Genomic DNA, 19,067 nt, shown 5'->3' on the forward strand with positions numbered 1-19,067 from the left:
TCCTCTCGCACCATCCAAAACACCAACACCTAGGGCATTATAAGCTATCCGCTCGTATTCCGCCACCCGATCCGCGTAGCAGCATCCAAGCTACCAAAATACATATCAGACGCCATCACCGCCATCATTCACCGAGATATCATGATCCGCGCCCGATGACAAGCTTGCCGCTTTGTTTCCTGGTATTAGAGCCTAACTTAATACAACAACCAATCCCAAAGAAGCTCCTCAACCAATACCCAGCCGCTATGAAGCCTAGAAAGCAATGTCGCCCATCGCACGATGTCCAACCTGATCAAGGTTTTCGCGCCAGGATTAAAGCCATGGCCCCGAGGTCAGATATCACGAGATACAGAACAAGGAAAACATAGAGTCAAGACAAAAGGCCATCGTTAGGAGGACGGTAGGCACCTTAAGGGGGATATCAAGGCCTCACGGGAAACTAAATAAACTGCGAATCAAGGTTAGGCCTTGTTAACCGGTGTAAAAGCAACTTGGATACAAGGTGGGCAGTCTAGCGGGTGACATTAAGAAGACGGAAAAGAATATAGAGGCAAACATAGATAAGGTGATAAATGATGCTCAGAAAGCGATTGTCGAGAAACTAATAGCAGGGATAGAACATCCCCATCTCCAATCGATATCATTACCAAGATCCTCAAGATAAGTCTGGGCGATAAGTTGACTGTAAATTTGAAGACAATCGACAGTTTTACAACTTACAAGACAGTAAATGACATCTACAACTATTGCTACTTTAGCGAAGCTACCGAGTCATATATTGTCCCCTCTCCCCCGATGTCTAGAAAGGCACACAAGCTGTTCTATAGATGCAGCTCTCGATGGAGCGCCGTATACGGAACGTCTCGGGATGAATCGAAAGCAGCCATACATCGAAAAACTCATGGATGTGACTCATCATGAGAATGCCGTTGGCGGGCTCCCAAGTCGTTTCTCGGGAATGGTCTGAGATTTTACAGGATCTCTAGATAGTAGCACCAGGTTGCTGTGAACCTCCAACCACGTGTGAGTTCATGGTCAGGTTTGTAAATGTATTACTCTAAAGCAACCTTTCCCTTCAGAATTTGCATAAGTGCGGTCGATCTCGTAAATAGTTGCTTGCAGGTATTCGTTAGCCTGTTTGTCGTTCTTATATATGGACGTTCTTATGAATCGATGTCGGCTTCGTGGCGAGCGATCTTCGGGGGAGGTGTGGTCAGAAAATATCCGAGTGTAGTCAAAAGAGTTGAGGAGCTTAAACATTAGATCTAGGTATAGCAGTAGAAACGTAGAGAAGTCACCTTAACGCACATCACCTTCGAACCCCCCCATCAGAAAAGGGTGCAGTGCTTCAAAATATCCCAGCTCAAGGAGCTTACAACCCAGGATAAATCCGGAAACGAGCATCTATTATTCGCTATTAGATCGACAGTTATTAGACCGACCTGACATGATGCGATCATGTTGGCTGACGTATCCGCATAATATAGCCATGTTCTTCATTTAACTGCCATTGCAGTGACCTTCAGCATGGCAAGCTCAGGGATACATTGTTCCCGCATACGGTGGTGAAATGTGTCTTGGTGGGCTCGAGCAAGCTGGCGCATCGGGTCCCTGGTCAAGGTCATGAACATGATCTGAAGGCCAAGGTGATGCATTGACGCCTGATACTGGCTCAGCGCATCTATATTGTATCGGAGCGCTCTCGCCAGTCGCTCGCGTAGTCGGTCGATTATATGCTTTTCGGCACGGGCTGAAGCTCAAGGAGGAGAGTTCAGGCTTGCGATATATCTCGGCGCGGATGACGCGACATTGGCCGTTACGTAGATCATTCCTGCGGGAGTGGTTGGGGGCATCGGGTTAGAGTCGGGCATCGCAACCATCACCGGCGTAAACGTAAGGATCGCGTTGTTACCCGTCGCTTTCGATTATGCTGGAGATGGCTTGTCGTCGAGATTAGCGGGTTGTCAATGCTGACCTTTGGCGCCGTATACGTGCTAAACGCGCTCGGTTGGAAAGATGTCGATGCTCGGAGGGGACATTGTGCGACCGGCGTGAGGAGTTCTTATTGAAGAGAGCACACGCGTTCGAGATGGCCTCGCGCTTGGAGCTATTGTGAAGCACCATTCCGCTCAGGCGCTGCTCGAGTCGACGATCTTTCCGACTTTTCTTAAGGGCGCCCCCATTCTCCGGTCGTCTCGATTGAGGTTACTCGACGTCGGTGACTGCTGTCGACGTGTAGAATTGAGAGTTTCAGCAAGGCGCAGGCAGGCAGGCAGGCAGGCAGGCAGGCAGGCTGTTAAACATGTCGCGCTATTATTGCAGCACTAATCGTTGGAGACGCTGATGCTTCTCGCGTATACGACTGACTCGCAGGATGTTGAGCATCGCATTTGCTGTGGTCGGGTGGAATGAATAAGGAATGATGATTGCCATGGGCTGCCCCAGGCAAATGACGTATTTGGGTGTGAGCGAATCCGCACGCGAAGCACCCCGCCGCCTAAGTTGGAGCAGCCTAGCCGTCCACTGTAGCTTGATTGCTCTTCCAGTGGAGACCCCGCCTGCTCTTGCGACAAGCCCCGTAATTTTACTGCTCATCAGCCCTGCCAGCCAAGAGGTCAATAACCATTACCCTAGGCTGTCTCTCAGGGCATTTAGCTCAGGAGCAGCGTTTCTCAGGCGGGGTCTAATCGCCCAGAAGCCTGGTCACCCCCTGTGACGACCAGCGAATTGCACCAAAGTGAGCATGAGACTGAGGCTCTATGAGATCTTTCCCTCATCGGGATCAAATGTCCGACACAAGACTAGATTGGCGGCGCGCATCAATCAATAGAGCTTGACAGAGATAGTCCGGACAGCACGGAGGAGACCAAAGATAATTGCGCTCCGAAATACGTTTCTCCTAGCCCTTAAGCGGCTGGCTACAAGTGACGAAGCTACCCTAGATCAATTTCACAGTCTGGCAATTAATCACGATCGCAATACACGGTCTGGCTCATAAGAAAATAAAAAACATTCTTCAGTCACCATCGCTGTTTTATTTGGCTTGTGAACAGATTAAAGCGTACACTATGGCGCTTAAATTTGTGTTTTTTGCCAAGGCGAAGGCTTTCGGGGATACTTGCAAAAATAATTGTACAGATAGCCGTAAGCATGTATTATCACAAATAGTTATAGAAACAATCGTAAAAATGATCATAAAACAGATCGCTCCAACTGTGAAAGTCGCTGCACTTATACAACCACAGCTCAAATCCAACAAAGTGCGTCACCGTACATGATTCTTTTTGTCTCAGATCAATTGAAAGCATCCCTCACTGGCGCGTTACTCTCAAGGTCCCCATGGATCAATGATCCATTTCGGCTCCCAAAATCGTCTTCCGAGTCCCGCAACGTTAGCGCCAGACATCCAAGATTGAGTTCCGATCGATCAAAACACTCCGGCCGAATCACAGAAGCAGACGATACTCAATATGGCAATACCGAGAAGCTTAAGCCGATTAAACTCTTCGCGACTTGTCAGGCCCATTTCAGAATCAGTCCACAGTAACGTGGTTGTGATCCAGTGCAACGGCTTTACTCCTCAAATTTTGCCTGCGTATGCACAAACCCCACTAAAACATCACCTTCAATCGCGTTGTGCTTTACATCTCAAGACGAAGTTCTTGGTACAACACATCGCGACAAGGGTTTCCTCATTGCATGCCCGAGGCAGGGACAAGAGCGCATGCGATCGAACGCGACTCGAACAAGGAAGAAGTATCGGCGCCGATTGAGAAATAGTACTGTACTTCAGTCAGAGCGTTCTGTGATCCCTGACATCAATTCACACCACCCGACAATGGAGAATCCCACTTTCAACGCCGTCGGCAGCTCGATATGTTTTACTACTCCTTGCGCATTTACTACCTGGGCAATTCTGGGCAATTGATGTTTGAGATGAAACACCAGGGCTTTTCCCCATCTGTGAACTTAATCCTGAGGTCCTCCACTTTCGTCAGCTCGCGACACTTTTGGGACGATTTGGCAGATATAATTGTCGAGATGGTCGAGTCTAAAGAGAACATCCCTGTGATATACACATAAGTCGCAAAGGTACTGCAATTCATGTCTCAAAAATGATTCATATTCTGCTCGCGAGAAATGTTCAATTAGTCGCTCCGAACTGGACAGTTCTCTGTGTTGTCTATAAGAGTCACAGCTTTACCGATCGATATCACATTAGCGTGCAGTAAGCAAATCATTCGTGTCTCATCACCAATCATCGACTTTCTGATCACTTCAATCTAAGGTATGCACAATTTGCCGCGACAGGAATCTCCATTCAATTTGTGTGCAACTATTCCCGCCCCAAGTTTTCGCCCAGCCCAATCCCTCTTAGAAGTGGTTCAATGTCCCTCGAATCACTTCCAACACCCATGCAAGTAACGAGCAACTACATACAGGAAGCCAATCCAATCAAGTACTTCAGGTCTCCCTCCTTAGATTCCATCAAGATGTCGGAGAGGTAGGTGTTTTCACTCCGACGCCATGGAGACGTCATCTCGTCCCCCCGAAAAAGACTCCTGCTCCTCATCTTCCTCCTCATCCACAGTACCATCATCAGTGCCGCCGTCACCAGCTTCCTCCATCCCTCGAATACGATCCAACATCTTCTGGAACTTCTCGCGATCTTCCTCCTCAAGAATCTTAGCACAAGCCATGAACCGAACAAACATTCCATCATCTAGATCCTGCGCAAGAAAAAGCTTGGCCTTCTCTTTGATCCAATCATCGATCTCTTTCAGCTTCGACCAGATTTTGTCGACTTCCTCACGAAGAGCCTCGTACTTTTTCTTCGCCTCGTGAGCTTCTTGCTTTGCCTTTGCTACCCCTACCTCATCGATGAATTCCCGGACTTTCTCGGTCAACCCCTCCCAGTCCTCTTCCTGCTATCAGTCAGCATCCTTCTTGCTTCTTGGAATCTGGGTACCATACGACTTCCTCGTTCTTCAAAATGGCCTGTGCAGCAATTTGCACGTCCAGTGCCGAATCCGTAAATTTCTTTACAAACCTACTACGCTTGCGGCTATCCCATTGCTTGAATACAAGCGATTAGTATCAAGAGATAGTACTGTCCAGACGTTTACTTACTTTAAGGGGCTCATGCACATAGTCTCCGGGCTTCTCAAGGTTAGGACGTATCAAAATAACTAGTCTCTATCAGGGCAACTTACGCTCTTGCATCCGAGGCTTTTGACAGCACAAAACTGACAGGCTGTGTATTTGCCATCTCTCGAGATGCATGGTTCAGGGCGCCCATTCAAGGGCACCTTGACCATGCGCTTCAGGCACGGGACGCATGGGATAGTCCGAAAGCTGAGGGGCCCCATGTCGGTAGGCGCCTCGTGGTTCGACTCTTCACCAGGCTCGGATGCAGAATCGGGTTCAAAAACAGAGTCAGAGCCAGGATCAGGAAGGCGACTAACATCCTCCTACATATTATCAACTCATATCAACGATTGAAGAGATAAAGACTGACTTCATTATGCCTGCTACTCCTGCCCTCCTGATTGATGGATCAGTATGATAAGGCTGCGATCCAAGGGGATGTGGACTTACACGCGTTGCCTGTGCCGTTCTCTTTGCGGGGTTGATGTTGTTCTTGCCCTGTAAAGGTCAGACATGTAATGCAATATTGGAGCGAAGGTAGCATACCTTAGGAGCCATTATGTCCAATTGTAGAGATGGATGTTAAAGAGAAGTAAAAGATAGATGCCAAAAGTGATGTGAAGAGTAATACAAATATAGATGTGAAGGTGAAAGATAGAAGATCGATGTAAGAGATCGAGATGTTCATCTTTCACCAACGGAATATCAAGCTTAAGTACACAATGTGATGAACCATCGCCTGCTTTATCATTCAGTCTTTGAACATGAGGAAAAAAACTCAAGAAAACCCGAGCATCGGAGCTCCGTAGAACGGCATTCAGAAACATCCTCGTCAACGGGTAGGTACTTGCATCCTCGACCAGGTTCTCCATGCTAGTCTTGTTTTCTCAATTCGAGCGTGAAGGTCTGCTGCCGCCTTGTTTCAGCCATGTGGGGAGTTATGAGATTGCTGAGTGGTTGGCCAAGTCTCTACAGTGCCATTCATCTAGCTACTTCTAATGAGATGCTGATGCTTTACGCGGAGTTATGTTATGGTCTTGGGAACTGAATATGATGTGATGTATATCGTTTTGAAGGCTGAAGGCAGGAGATCCTATAACTCTAATATTCTCAACACTATCAAGGCTGTAGTTACTCTGAAGTTGTTCAAAATCCAGAGCTTTAATTGGTGATCACCGTGTCCCTTGCATGCGGCTGAACGGAGGACTACCAACACCTTACATCTTCTTCGTTTGCGATAATTCGCATGGTACATCAAAACCTGAAATCCGCGTTGCGTTTCGTTGGAGCGGCATCCCGCCTGTGCGGAAAGATACATAAGTTCTACCACTGCTTTTCATGACCGATATCTCATCATATGTTGGCCGTTGCTTTTGGCTGTGTAACGCCCAGCCATCTTTTCTCAATTTGGCTGGACTTGATCAGCACGATACGTACCTCGTATAGTCGTGACTGTATTTCACGTGATTTCTGGATTTCTTTTCTCGTCGCTGAAGTTGGACCTGTAATCATCTCGCGATGGAGAGTGGTTTTGGAGGCAGATATCTCCCAAGAATACGAAACACAGATAGATATCCAGGGTCATATGCCTACGCAGTCGTAGATATTTTATTTACAGTTGAGACTTGTCTCTAAGAGCTTGAATGAGCACAGAGAGCTTAGTCCGCGATTATTCCCAAGTAGTTCAAATGATTCATTTCTCATGCTTGCTCATTCTGCACAGCACTTGACTTACACACCACTCAACCCGGGGGTGCTCACTTGATCTACCCAAGATAATATTGTGAATTCCAGCAGTCACTATCAAAGATTCATTCATTCTGCGGACAGCTAAGCATGAGATTCTGTATCTGTATTTCGTGACTTTGTTCTCACACAGTGTCTCATCGAGCTGCGACATGTGGCGCAACGATCCAACGGCGACCTCCAAAAGCAAATCAGCCAAGACTCACAGAAACACGCATCCCAACGCGACAAACCGGGTATTCGGAGCTACCAATCTCCTCCCGTGTCTGCCATGTCAACCAGGGTACTTGCCTTCATCAGAGCGGGCTCTCACATTGCAGCGAAATTAACCAAGTGCTGACTCCCGTCACCTCCACTTCATGTCTCAGCACAGCCTGTACGCATCGTATTCTTGTATCTCACTCCCCAGCGCAAGAACCCGTTCAAAAACGCGCGCTTACATAGCCGATCTCACCCCCTTCCCTGAAACAATACTGTACGCACTAGCTAAGCTCCGTCAACGTCGAAAATGGATTGAACGTCTCGGATCCTCCCGTTTAAACAGAAGACACGACAGTTTTGCAAATTTGAGAGCATGGTCATCCATATCCGTTGCCCTTCCAAACCGAAGCGATCCAAACGTGTTGATAATGCAGTCGTGTTATGGCGGAGAGACGGACAGAGCATGCATGCTGCCTAGATGAGTAGGAAAAAAGCAATTGAGCCAGGGGCACAGAGACAACAAGGCTAGTTGAGGCCTTTGCAGAATTATCTTGCGCTTGTGTCTCAATTGATGGTCATTTACTTACCTGTATTTGCCACTTGTCGTGATTCTGCTCTCTACTTTTCACATCTCATTCACTGTTAATAAGCAAAGTTCTTCTCACCTTGCTTACGATCCTTGATACTTTACACAGAATTCGAATTTAAGCTATCGTCATGAATGACAACAGGAAGACCGCAGCTACACCCTCCGACAGGTTCGGCGTAAGCTATCCCCCACCCTGACCTCCATTTGCTTTACTAACAAGTCCAGCATCTTTTCCAGACGGATGCTTCCAAGCCCAAGCCCAAGGCTCCCCGGTCCAAGCCCAAGGTTGACAAGCTCGCCGAGCCAAAGACTGCACAAAAGCCAGCGAGGGCCAGTAGAACGCCGTTCAAGGCCAAAAGTCCTGTGGTGATTGCAGACTCGGACGGTTCCGGGGATGAAGAGACTGTGGAGGGACAGGCTGTTACGCCTGTCAGACGCCTGATTCGCACCAAGCGTGCTGCAACACAGGACCTCACGCCTGCGACCAAACGGCTCAAGAGTATCGAGCTCCTGGTGGAATCAACGTTCGACGACGAGTCGGCCGGTGAAGCGAGCCCTGAGCTCACGACTCGTAGCCCTGCGCCTGTCCAGCGCCATGCGGTTGCTTGTCGAGAGTGTATCGACAAGTGGAGGACTAACCCTTCGTGGGTTTGCGAGATGGCCGAGTCTGGCAGTAAGTCTGGGCTTTATCGACACTTACAGCTCATACTAATTATTGCAGAGAGGCCTTGTCTCAGTTGTGAGGCTGATGGGGTCGAATGCTCAGACGTAAGTTTGTACTTATAAACAGAATGACTTGGCTGATGTATGCAGGATATGCTTGAGGAATCTCGCATGGACGTCCAGAGAGTCCATGAGATGGCGCACCGCCATCGACTGGGTCTTGCCGTGGTATGTCAAACCTCTCCCCTCTCTTCCCACAATATCTAACTTGACCTAGAACCCAGAAGAGTGGCGCACTGGGCTCAGCGGCGTGTTATCGAGCCTCCAGACGTTCAACGCCTGGCAACGAGCAAGGGCAGCCTCCCTGCAAGTGAAGAGGGTCGCCGCCGAGGTAGAGCGCCACATGAGAGAGGAGAGGGCCGAGAATAAAGCTCTCAAGGAGTCTCTGGAAGAGGAGAAGTCCTTGAGAGAGAGGCTTGAGGGTCAGGTTAAAGCTATGCAGACCCAGCTTAACGGCCTCCGAGCTGCTAACGATGAGGATGATTGGGAGGATGAGGTTGACGGTGAAGGTGCTGAGGGGGTTGATGTTGGTGAGGATCAGAATGCTAATAGTGCGGAGTAGATGCGTTTATTCTTATTCTTTTTCTCTTCTCTTCTATCCTTTCTCTGTTATCCTTTTTCTTCTATCCATGTACATGCTCTCATTTTCTAGCTTGTTGTTTCTCAACGGGGGTTTCTTGGAGGGATTGGTCAACACGGAAGTCTTTTGGTTGCTATGCATGAGCATGAACAAGATCTTCAACAACAGCATGTCATCCCCATTACCCACTGCTGAGCCTGAGTATCAATTGTAGACTGAGACTCCAAGCCTCGGCACTTCTAAAGATGGCCTCTCGGATGATATCCTGCAAGGTAGAGGTAAACGGTAGCCTGGGCCGTGGTCCCGGCAGGTCAAAAGCTGCCCTCTGACGAACGAAGCGACTGGCTTTGGAAGAGCCACCAACGTACAACAGACAACTTCTAAGCCCTCAAAATGCGGAGAAAAGAGATCAGTGACGGAGATAAGCAATTACATCCTCCTCCCGAAAAGTCATACACATCCACAGAGGGTTCACCACCAAGTGAAGGTGTCCTTCACTAACTCTATATTTTGAATGTGATCAGGATCATATCTTCTTAACAGATCAATTGGAAACTTATAGACGCAGCTTCTCTTTGATCGATTCGATTATGCATTGAGATTATCGAGATTGAGTCTACACAGATTGCTTTGCTCCCGTTTGAGGTCCGCTTCATGCCTCTCAAGTTAGTGTTCTTCTTCTGGCTGCAGGACGATCATCGTCGACAACCGACACTTAACCGAAAATTCCTCCGACTCTCTTCTCGGTGTTTTAGGATATTCGTTTTCATCGCCTTCATTTCTTTCATTGTTTGTCTCTTTCCGCTCTCTCTCTGTAGCATCTGAGTTATATCTGCACCCTTGTCAGCTCCACCATCCTTTAGTCGCTGATCTATTACGATCACGAGTTCAATATACTGAACATTCTCGTAACATGTTCAGTGAGGTAGGAGGTTCTCTGTCTGGTCTTCCATAGGTCATCATCTTCATGCTGGCGGCCGATTCGTTGTCGCTGCTACGGCTTGAGTGAGAGCTTGTGTTGTTCTCTGTAGCTATGGTGATCTTTTTGTTAACAGCGTATATTCTTTCTTGTGAACTGGCTTAATAAACCGCCCGATCGCAATGTAAATGTATCTTGTTCATTCCGCAGAGTTTATTGTTACTGCGGTTGTGTTTGTTGGCCTTGGGAGTGATGAACTCCAGGAGTTCCTCCACACGGGATGCATCTCTGCATATCAATTGTCGCCAGGCCTTTAGCTTCATCAAGATCGATACTCTTGCTCAACTGCTCGATATTAATGTGTCGAGTTTATAGTAGGATTGTGGTGGAGAGTCCGATGCACTTGATATGTTAGTAGCGGTCAAATGCAGCGTGAATCTCGCCCCAACCAATTGCAGCAGCGTTGAAGTTCAGGGACTGTGATAAGCGACATCTGCGAAAAGATCATGATGGAATTCAGCGCCATATGCCTCTCGTATGCTGCGTATGGGCTCTGAGACAGAATAGCCTTCTCAGCTGTCACATCTGACCAAGAGCAGAGACGGGATTCCATTCAAAACTCAAGTCCAATGCTGTCCGAGAAATGATGTAAATCAGATCACCTCCTTTCAATATCAGCAAGTCAACGCATATCCAGGATTTACCGAGCCTGATCTCCCAGCTTGAACCACGGCTCCTCAGGGACCGTGCTGAGACCCCCCAGCCTCTTGAGCGTTTGAGGACTCTCGGCGAGCTCCAACAGGACACGATGCTCTTGATGGGAGACTTTTCCGCCTCCCCAGACTTGTAAAATAGGCTGCATAGTCTGTGCTTTCAATCTCACACTCCACGGTTTCGGGTTCAGTCCTCAAATGTACCCAGAGGGTCATCACAGCCACCTACTTGCTCGACCATCCCCTTGAAAATCGCTCCTCGACAGGTTCCATGTTCTATATGGAGTTCTCGTGACCTGCAAGGCAATCGCTTTCACGAATATCTAATTTGAGGTTGTTTCGATGGTTACAGGGACGATGATGTAAAGGCCGATGTTATACAAGAATGAGGATAGGGGAAACGTTCGGCGATAAGTGTGGGAAGATGATGTACGCGAGGGATGGTTTCTGGCGGTAGGAGAGATCTTATTCCTCAGGTGAGCTCGCACATGAAGTGACAAAGAAAGAGGGAGTATGTAGGACAAGAGAAATAGAGCATCCGGACAGATGCATGGACAGCTGGTTGATCACTCCGATTCACTTCAGCATTCACTCTTCCTGCTCAAGGCACAAACAAACAGTATTCAAACAAAGCATCATGACCAATCCATAAGTCCCCTTTCATCACTCTCCATCATCATCTATACTGTTCACATCTGAGGCATAATTTGACCAAGGCCTTCAGAAGTCGATGGTTCAGGGACTGCTTGAGTAACTTTGTGACTGTACTACACTGTGTCTCGCGCCCCATATAGTAACATACATCAAGAGACCGCGCTCACAATCACGCTGGGCAAATGCCGTCCCTTGACTGCCTCATATCGCCTGCATTGTTGCAGCAATTGTAACGCTGTTACTTGCCGTGATGTGAGCTACTCCCGCTGCGATATCCGGACCCTGCTGCGTAGTGTTTAATGCCAAGGGAAATGCGACGATGAGCCAGCTGTCGGCGCCGACTCATGACTTCCGTAGTTGTTGGAAGTTGTATAGAGGAAAACATCCTTATCGAGGTACAGGATCGGGGTAAGAGAGAGGGAAACCAGCCACTTGGCCACGGTCCTCAATCCATGCAGGCAACTTGAGACAATATCATTGCTACCAAGCTTCCGTAGTTATCACACTCGTATCTCTGTACCAAGGCATCAATTCGAGCTCACAGAAACATCCACCCTGTGCTAGTCCAGGAACAGAAGCTGCCTGGCGGCTACTGTAGCAGTTTGCGCATTGCACCCGCTGCCACACTCAACTCTTCAACGCCTCTCTTGACCTCTACTCATACACTCAATCATCCATCACCAGTCGCTCAGGATAGCTTTCTCTCGTAGGGCCCCAATGTCAGCTGCGTGATAGTTAAGATGAGATCTACAGATGTCTCTGTATCAATCTATGGCAGTCACCGCTGATTGAGGGCATGCTACATCAGCAACAGACCAGAAACATATCAACCCAGATCTCGCAAGTTTGTCGGCCTTGCTTCTGTTGCCCCGGAAGGCTGTTGGAAGACGCCGGATGTCGCGGGCAGCGCTGTGACGGAGAGCGTACAGAAGAAGCACGTGCAAGAGACATGACCTCGTTGCCACTGATGATATCTCTCAAGATCTAGGCCAGATCCCAGTCAGCACACTCTCGGCATCGCGACTCCTTCTCGTACTTTGACAGAGCTGGGAGCTTCTCCGGCCAAGAAACACTAGCTTTGGACAAGCCCATCTCAAACTTAGAAGAGACAATAACGCCTCGAGGCTTTTCGTCGCTGTCTCCACGCTATATTGCTCCGGGGGAATAGAGGTAATCTACAGTGTTATGGCGAGATCCTGCGAGAAGGCATCGAATGGGATAAAGGCTGCGGTCACCAATTCTGCTTGGCTCTCACAACACCGTCGCTCCAGAGGAACATCATTAGGCCTTCTATGACCAACCGCCGCCTATATCATGTACTTCAGCGCAACGTTAGCACGCGCAGCAACCATTATAAGCAGCCATTCATAGCACTTGAAGTAACGGTGAGTCGGAACACAGGCAAGGGCAGAAAGATGTACCGCCTGAATGGCCTTGCGATAGCCAACAAGACAGAATGGCTTGCGTAGTTTGAACTGGCGATAGAGAAATGCAAATCTGGAGAGGGAGCATTATACTGTACAACACTTGCCCAGCACTATATTAACTACGGCTGGGCTTCTGAGCAACAGGAAGAGACTCTGCATGTACTTGCGAGAACGCGGAGGCTGAAAGAAGCGCAAGATTGTGGGTTCGAAACATTAAAGAACTGGGATTCACTTTGTCCAAGTCAGGTTCACTCGTAGGAATCGTAGTAATTGAAGCATGGTGAAACACTTCTGACCCGGAACATCAACAGCCAGCGTATTCGATGCGCTCGTCAAACCGCCTGCGGCGAAGGCGCTCAGCGGTTTTGGTCAGACTTCAGCTGATGACGGTGGGCTTCCCAACCGAATTGAAACTAACGCTCGCAGCAAGCCTCTTCTCTGAAGCTTTCGATACACCACCGTGCGCTGCTTGTTTGTTCAAGTGCATGACCATCCAAGCACCGCTGCATCTCTTCTTGAGCAACCAACAGGTGACCATCCTGAGTATACCCAGGGGCGATGTCTGGCATTTCTTTGGTCGTGTAGATAGATGCTGTCACTGTCTGAAAGGAACAGGGAGGATCAGCCGTTCAAATGCCCGTCGCTTGTGTGCCGGGTCCTCAGTATGATCGCTCGTATTGTCGGCACGTTCTTCTCTAGAGCCTATCAGTATCACGTCGACCAATGACCAAGTGACAAAGTTGAGAACAGCTGCCGCATTGACGAAAAGAGACCCTTGGGAAATACACTGATAAGCCCTGAGAACGAGAAGATACTGTGAGGTGAGCGGCCGGTGAGGCTGTAGAAATTGACGCTGCGGGCGAGGGAAACTAATCTGGAATGTAGATACAGTCAGCGGATGAGAATCTCCAGGTCGCACATCTTCCTCCAGGTCTAGACTATCCTCCTGACGCTCAACTCGGTAGCCATTTTCGTACACCCCATCAACCTTGTGATCCGGTCTCCAACTACGCCTCAACCTCGCGGCCGAGTTCACGATATCCTTCGTCGTTTCCATAGCCATCATGCAGGTTCTCACTGCAACCATCGTTGCGAGGGTTCTGATCCCGGCCGCCTTGGACTATGGGGTGTATTAGTGGTCGAGGAACCTGTTGTGCGTAGGAAAGGGCATCCACTGCTCCATTTTGCACCTGTCGTTGGTCTCAGCGGCTGCGTCGCTCGAGATGGACACATCGGTCTCGATCGGATTTGTAATGGTGTAGAGCTTCGTCATCTGCTCAATGGGCTTGCAGAGCGTCTTCGAGGAGCTGTTTTCCATGGAATTTTATACGGCCTCCATCATCGCGATGCCCTTGTAAGCGTCAATCGGCCGTTCCTCACGTATACGAAGCCGCTTTGAACGAGTGGACGTTGGGTGGCTGCATGGGCGTTGGGAACTTCAGCTCCTTTATGAACGGCCACTTCGGAGACGTGCCTGGCATCTCGGCGCTGTACTTTTTCGATCCGTCCTCACCAGTGGGTATGGACTTGTGCTCGCACGCCACCAACCTCGCGCCTGTGTCCTCTCGCTGATATTCGACGGGATCTCGTGTCTGAAGATGGTCCATTGTGCACGTTCGGTAGAAAGTCCAACGAGTCAAAGCCCATTCACTCTGATGATAAAAGCGAAAGATGTAGAGGAATCAGGTTGATGCGCTCCGTGGTGGCGCTTGAACGTTGGTGGCTCGGTATTCCATGGGAACGTTTCATACAAAGACTTGCGCGCTGGCTTTCATGCTGGCATATTCAGTGTGCTTGTCGTAGGTGACTTCGTGACGGTTTCGGGACATGATCGTCGCCCCCATGGTGATGCTTTGAAGGGCCCGGTATCCCTTAAGACGGCCTCATGGAGGCTTATGCGCTTGCTTTTGTGGTTGCGTAATTGGTGGGCTCGTCGCAGATGATTTCTTGAGCGTCCGGGGCTGATCATGACACGCACCATGATCATGATCCTTTCCAACAACTGCAGGAAGGTCAACCAGAAGATTAGGATGGCCGCGAACCAGATGATGCCCTCCCCCACCAAGCTGAGGATCCAGTATAGGTTCGAGAGGGTAAGATTCGCTCCTCTGACGCTCTGCGGCCACGGGTCAATAAAGTTCAACGCATTGCCCAAGAAGATCACTCCGCTGTGCCGAGTTGGTCGAAATCGCTATGATGAACGAGACAGTCGCCTTTGTCTCGCCCTTTAGGAGCATGAAATCGTGAAGGGTGGCGAAAAGAACGGCGGTTCGGTCGGTAACTCCTACTCTTGGGTGTACGGTAATGTGGTGTTGGGACGTACACAACCCGGGCCGTGTCACTCAGGAGAAAGCCTCCGAGGTAGACTTGCCATAACACTTGGTAGTGAGGATCAGATCTCCCACCCCAGTCATGTCGATTGATGAGACGTCACGTCGAATGCTTTGATGGTTTGGATGTGATATAAAGTCCGTTCATCCTCATCTTGAGCGACATGATCGAAGCCGGTTCAATGATGCAGAGATAAGCGATAAGAACAACCTCTCCATCGGGAGGCAATGATATAGGGAGGTAATTCGGTGTCGGTGAGGTCGCATCCGCGAGGTTTTGTCCGAGGCTATTTTGAGGCCGACCTCCCGAGCCGTCAGAGGCGCAAGCGCAAATCACAAGCCTGGAAAAAAGGAGGGCGCTTGAGCTGGGTCGAACTTGACAGGCATTCTCGACCCCATGGGGGTGTGCTTCATCGACAAGGCTGCCCACATCCACAGGGCGTCGTGGGCGCATCTGAGAAGTTGAAGTAACACAACAGTAGGCGATGGTGAATCGGCGACCATCTCTTGTGGCGGGCTGGTGTTGCGGGTTTGGATCGAGAGCGATGGTGGCAGAGGTTCTGTGAAGATTGTTGTTAGTAGCGTGGTCTCTGCTTGCTGAGAGACAAATGAATGCACGGAGTTGTGCTGCCAATGATTAAACGGTCGATTGTCGTATGTCGTTGGCATTTTACTCCCTTGGAGCCCTCGGGGTATGCCTTGTTCGACTCTGTTTGGCATTCTGGCAGGCTGAAAGAGATTTGCAGAACGTTAAAGCGTGGGGATATGCCATGAAGCATTGCTCTTGTACAAAGCCAATTGAATCCATCCTATTCGAATAGGGGAAAAGCTGTGTTCGCTCGGTTTTGGGTTTTTCTCGATCTGGCTCTCCCATTGTGGTGTCGTTCACCTCTTTCTGCAGTCTTCCAATGCTGGCTTATGCGACAGACTGCTCAGTCTCCGCCCGAGATGTCGTCATCTTGGTCATTCTTAGCTTGCTTTGACTTCTGACCTTGCGATCTTTGGTAGAATGAAGGATCAGCTGATGAACATCCGCCAATTTGCAAGCAGATAAGGGAGCAGAGTCCAGCCCTTCTCCAAGAGGTGATACACATCGGCAAGGCCTTGAGCGCCGGCCTCCTATACTGGGGTTTGTAGAAAAACCTGTCTGCTGCAAAGATCTGAGTCACTGAAGATGGAGCATCTTGCCATGGACCTGATGGGTAGTAGGCTTTCGAAACGCGGCGAGTCAATCCGGGTCGAAGCCGGCGAGAATGCTTTCGGGACATGACTGGGAACCGGGCGGCGATTCTGTGCTGCCAGGCGTTGCGTTAGTGATCATTAGCCACAAAGGTTGTCAAGACGGCTAATCTGAATGACGCTAGAGGGAATGCTATGAGGTAAAGAGTCGTGGTGTTCCCTTGCGCAGTGTAGAGATGGATACGAAATTGAACAAGCCCTTGCAGGAGATGGTGTTCCACAATACAATGCCATTTGTTCGGTTCTTGGGATGCAACCCATTCCAGTCCATTTCATATACGGCTGAGCCCAGCGATGAACTCGTAAACGGACGTTGTTGGTGTTCACACCTTGGGTGTCGTAGTGACTCGCGGACGGGTGAAGAGCTAGCCCTGATCTGTAGTGCGATATAATCGTGGCAGTGGACTGGAGAGGAGGATTCGAGTAAGGATGTTCGAGGAAGTCGAAGAAAGGGCGTTCTGTTGAAAAGGTCCGATTGAAATGGTGTCAAAGACTTAAGGCTAAAGACGCCAGATGGACCACAGAGGAGGATGGCCCAGAGGTTGTGCCGCGTACGTCGGAGGATGCATTTCAGGCTCGGGATGCTGGAGTCACAGGTTCTCCGTCCGCTTTCGAATATCACTCTATAGATGGCCATTTGAGAGCATCTTGATCTTGTGGCTTTCTTTATGACTGGCTGCGAGTGGTGTGCTTGTCAACGGCGCCCTTGACCTGCTCAGCGCCGGTGGCGGTGGCTTCGGGAGCAAGGTTTCGCGTCGTGCGGTGACGGCTTGCTATGATGATGTCGCGTCGAGGTGTATGGGTAAGAAGGTATGACGAGCATGACGTGGTAAGTCCCGTCGATCACGTAGTAGCGGGAATCGAAAGGCGGATGATGGAGGGATGTACAATACGTTTGTGCTGCTCGCGGCCTCTGATTGAGGAGGAAGAGGAGGAAAAGGTCGTTGATGATGAAGGAGGGTGGGAACTCGAAGCGATTGGCTCTCGATCAGCTGGCCCCACTCACACCATTTGGGTCACGTCGCTAGATTACAGTGAAGGTGCCCTGTAACCCACTGAAGTAAAGGAGCCACACGTTGAACCTCTCAAAGCTGGATTTGCATCAGCCCGACAAACATTTTCCCTGCACTGCATCTGAGGCGTATTTCATCAAGATCGCGTTTAATATCCAAGAGCTACTATACTTGCTCTTGACATTGTTTTTTTTAACAGAGTTACATTCTCCTTCGTGCCCCGCAGTCACTAAAGAAGTGCTAACGTCAACGGTCGCCTTTGTCTCTTCATTTCAGCACTTTTGGTATTGGTAAATGAGCTCAAAACTGCCGGGCTGCAGGTGTTGAGCGGAAGCTTGATGGTGAACTTGAAGCGATACATCTGTTCTTCCAAAAGCTGTTCCACCTGCGAATGGTTCAAGTATGAAGTTCGTCTCCATCAACGGGCCCCAATCTCAACATGGTCCGTCTCTTAGACCCTGGTACTACTGACGACTATTGCCTCTTTGGTCACTCACGTCTCTGCTTATTGGCTCTCCATCGTGGCGCCGTCTTGACTTTATGTATTTTAGTGTCGCGGAAGAGGATACGATTAGTCACGCTCTTAGTGCCATGACAGTTAGTTCGCCAATTTGCGAGACACTGGCTGAGTTGTCGCGGGCCTTATACATCTCAGGCAGCCTAATGGTATCCCGTTCATCGATAGCCCGTCTTGATTTAGTTCATCTCTTTATGCCCAGTGATTATAGGGCGTAAAGTATGTCAATACCGCTCAGTGAGTTACAGGTACATGTTGCGCAACCGGGCTAGAGTTGTCGAGGCATAGCGGAGGCATTATTCCTCGTCAATCCTACGTTTCGTGACTGAGACTAAAATTTTGGCCAGGCTATCTATATATAAATATCTTCTCGGCCGCTGTATTGAAAGACGCAGGGAATGGCGTGAAGAAATGCGACTGTTAAAACCACACGTTGGAGGAATCACCATACAGGCAGATCCACGTTTCTATCCAATGATCTATAATGATTGACCTCAGGTTTATAAGATTCATAGATGAAGAGGCCTCGGTGCATTCTGAATGGTTTACAAGAGGCGAAATTGGAGAGGAATATCCAAGCCACGATCAGACGTTGAAGTAGACGGCGTTCAATGCCATGGACTGGGAGTCAAGTTGTCGAGAAGAGCGCCTGCTCTACGTTGAATCCACACTCTTCCAGGTCTTAGTGCTCTCAAGGGACATGCCCATCGTTGTGTCTCTGAGTGGCGGCAGCTTTTTGTCGAGTAAGTTCGAGCCAGTTTGCGTGGCTGCAGCGGTTCTGGCCAAACAAGGAAGGGCATTGCCATTGTCATTCACGAGAGCGAGAGCGGTTATGAGATGCAGAACCATTGTGTAAGAAGCATAACTGTTGACGCACCTTGTCCTTGGAAACCTCTTTCTTACTATATCTGCAGAGACTCCGCTCCTTATGTCTCATATACAGCAGCACCACCTCTCAACCAAAGTAACCAATGCACTGTCGGGTATTTTACAGGCCCTGTTGGTAACGCATGCAGTGTATTCGTTCTTGTGTAGGTGATGTTGGAACAGCGACTCACCAAAAGCTCGACTTGGTGTTGTTGGGTTTTCTTGATGAGGCATCGAGTTGCGAGATCGAGACATTCGAAAAGGCGGTAGAAACATGTCTCCTGCGAATTATGCTGCCTTCTTTCCTCTGTAGAATGCCTGGCTTATCACATCCTATGACAGCGAGATACTGCGACTTGCCCAAGCTCAACTGCAGGAATATCCTCAATGTTGACTCG

General features: G+C 49.3%; 3 protein-coding genes across 3 annotated transcripts; 1 reads left to right on the forward strand and 2 right to left on the reverse strand.

Moving 5' to 3' along the window:
* Positions 1-4,517: 4,517 nt before the first annotated feature.
* Positions 4,518-5,709, reverse strand: J7337_013920 (uncharacterized protein; the record flags this gene model as incomplete). Its single annotated transcript, XM_044831395.1, has 7 exons — positions 4,518-4,928; positions 4,978-5,079; positions 5,134-5,163; positions 5,217-5,474; positions 5,522-5,548; positions 5,602-5,649; positions 5,698-5,709. The coding sequence occupies 7 exons, from the start codon at positions 5,707-5,709 to the stop codon at positions 4,518-4,520; spliced, it is 888 nt and encodes a 295-aa protein (XP_044673781.1).
* Positions 5,710-7,815: 2,106 nt separating this feature from the next.
* On the forward strand, positions 7,816-8,972 carry J7337_013921 (uncharacterized protein; the record flags this gene model as incomplete). The annotated part of the gene is made up of 5 exons (XM_044831396.1): positions 7,816-7,863; positions 7,913-8,360; positions 8,409-8,455; positions 8,501-8,578; positions 8,628-8,972. The coding sequence occupies 5 exons, from the start codon at positions 7,816-7,818 to the stop codon at positions 8,970-8,972; spliced, it is 966 nt and encodes a 321-aa protein (XP_044673782.1).
* Positions 8,973-13,835: 4,863 nt separating this feature from the next.
* Positions 13,836-14,310, reverse strand: J7337_013922 (uncharacterized protein; the record flags this gene model as incomplete). The annotated part of the gene is made up of 2 exons (XM_044831397.1): positions 13,836-14,010; positions 14,084-14,310. The coding sequence occupies 2 exons, from the start codon at positions 14,308-14,310 to the stop codon at positions 13,836-13,838; spliced, it is 402 nt and encodes a 133-aa protein (XP_044673783.1).
* Positions 14,311-19,067: the final 4,757 nt, after the last annotated feature.

This window comes from Fusarium musae, chromosome 12 (assembly GCF_019915245.1).
Source record: "Fusarium musae strain F31 chromosome 12, whole genome shotgun sequence".
Taxonomy (NCBI): domain Eukaryota; kingdom Fungi; phylum Ascomycota; class Sordariomycetes; order Hypocreales; family Nectriaceae; genus Fusarium; species Fusarium musae.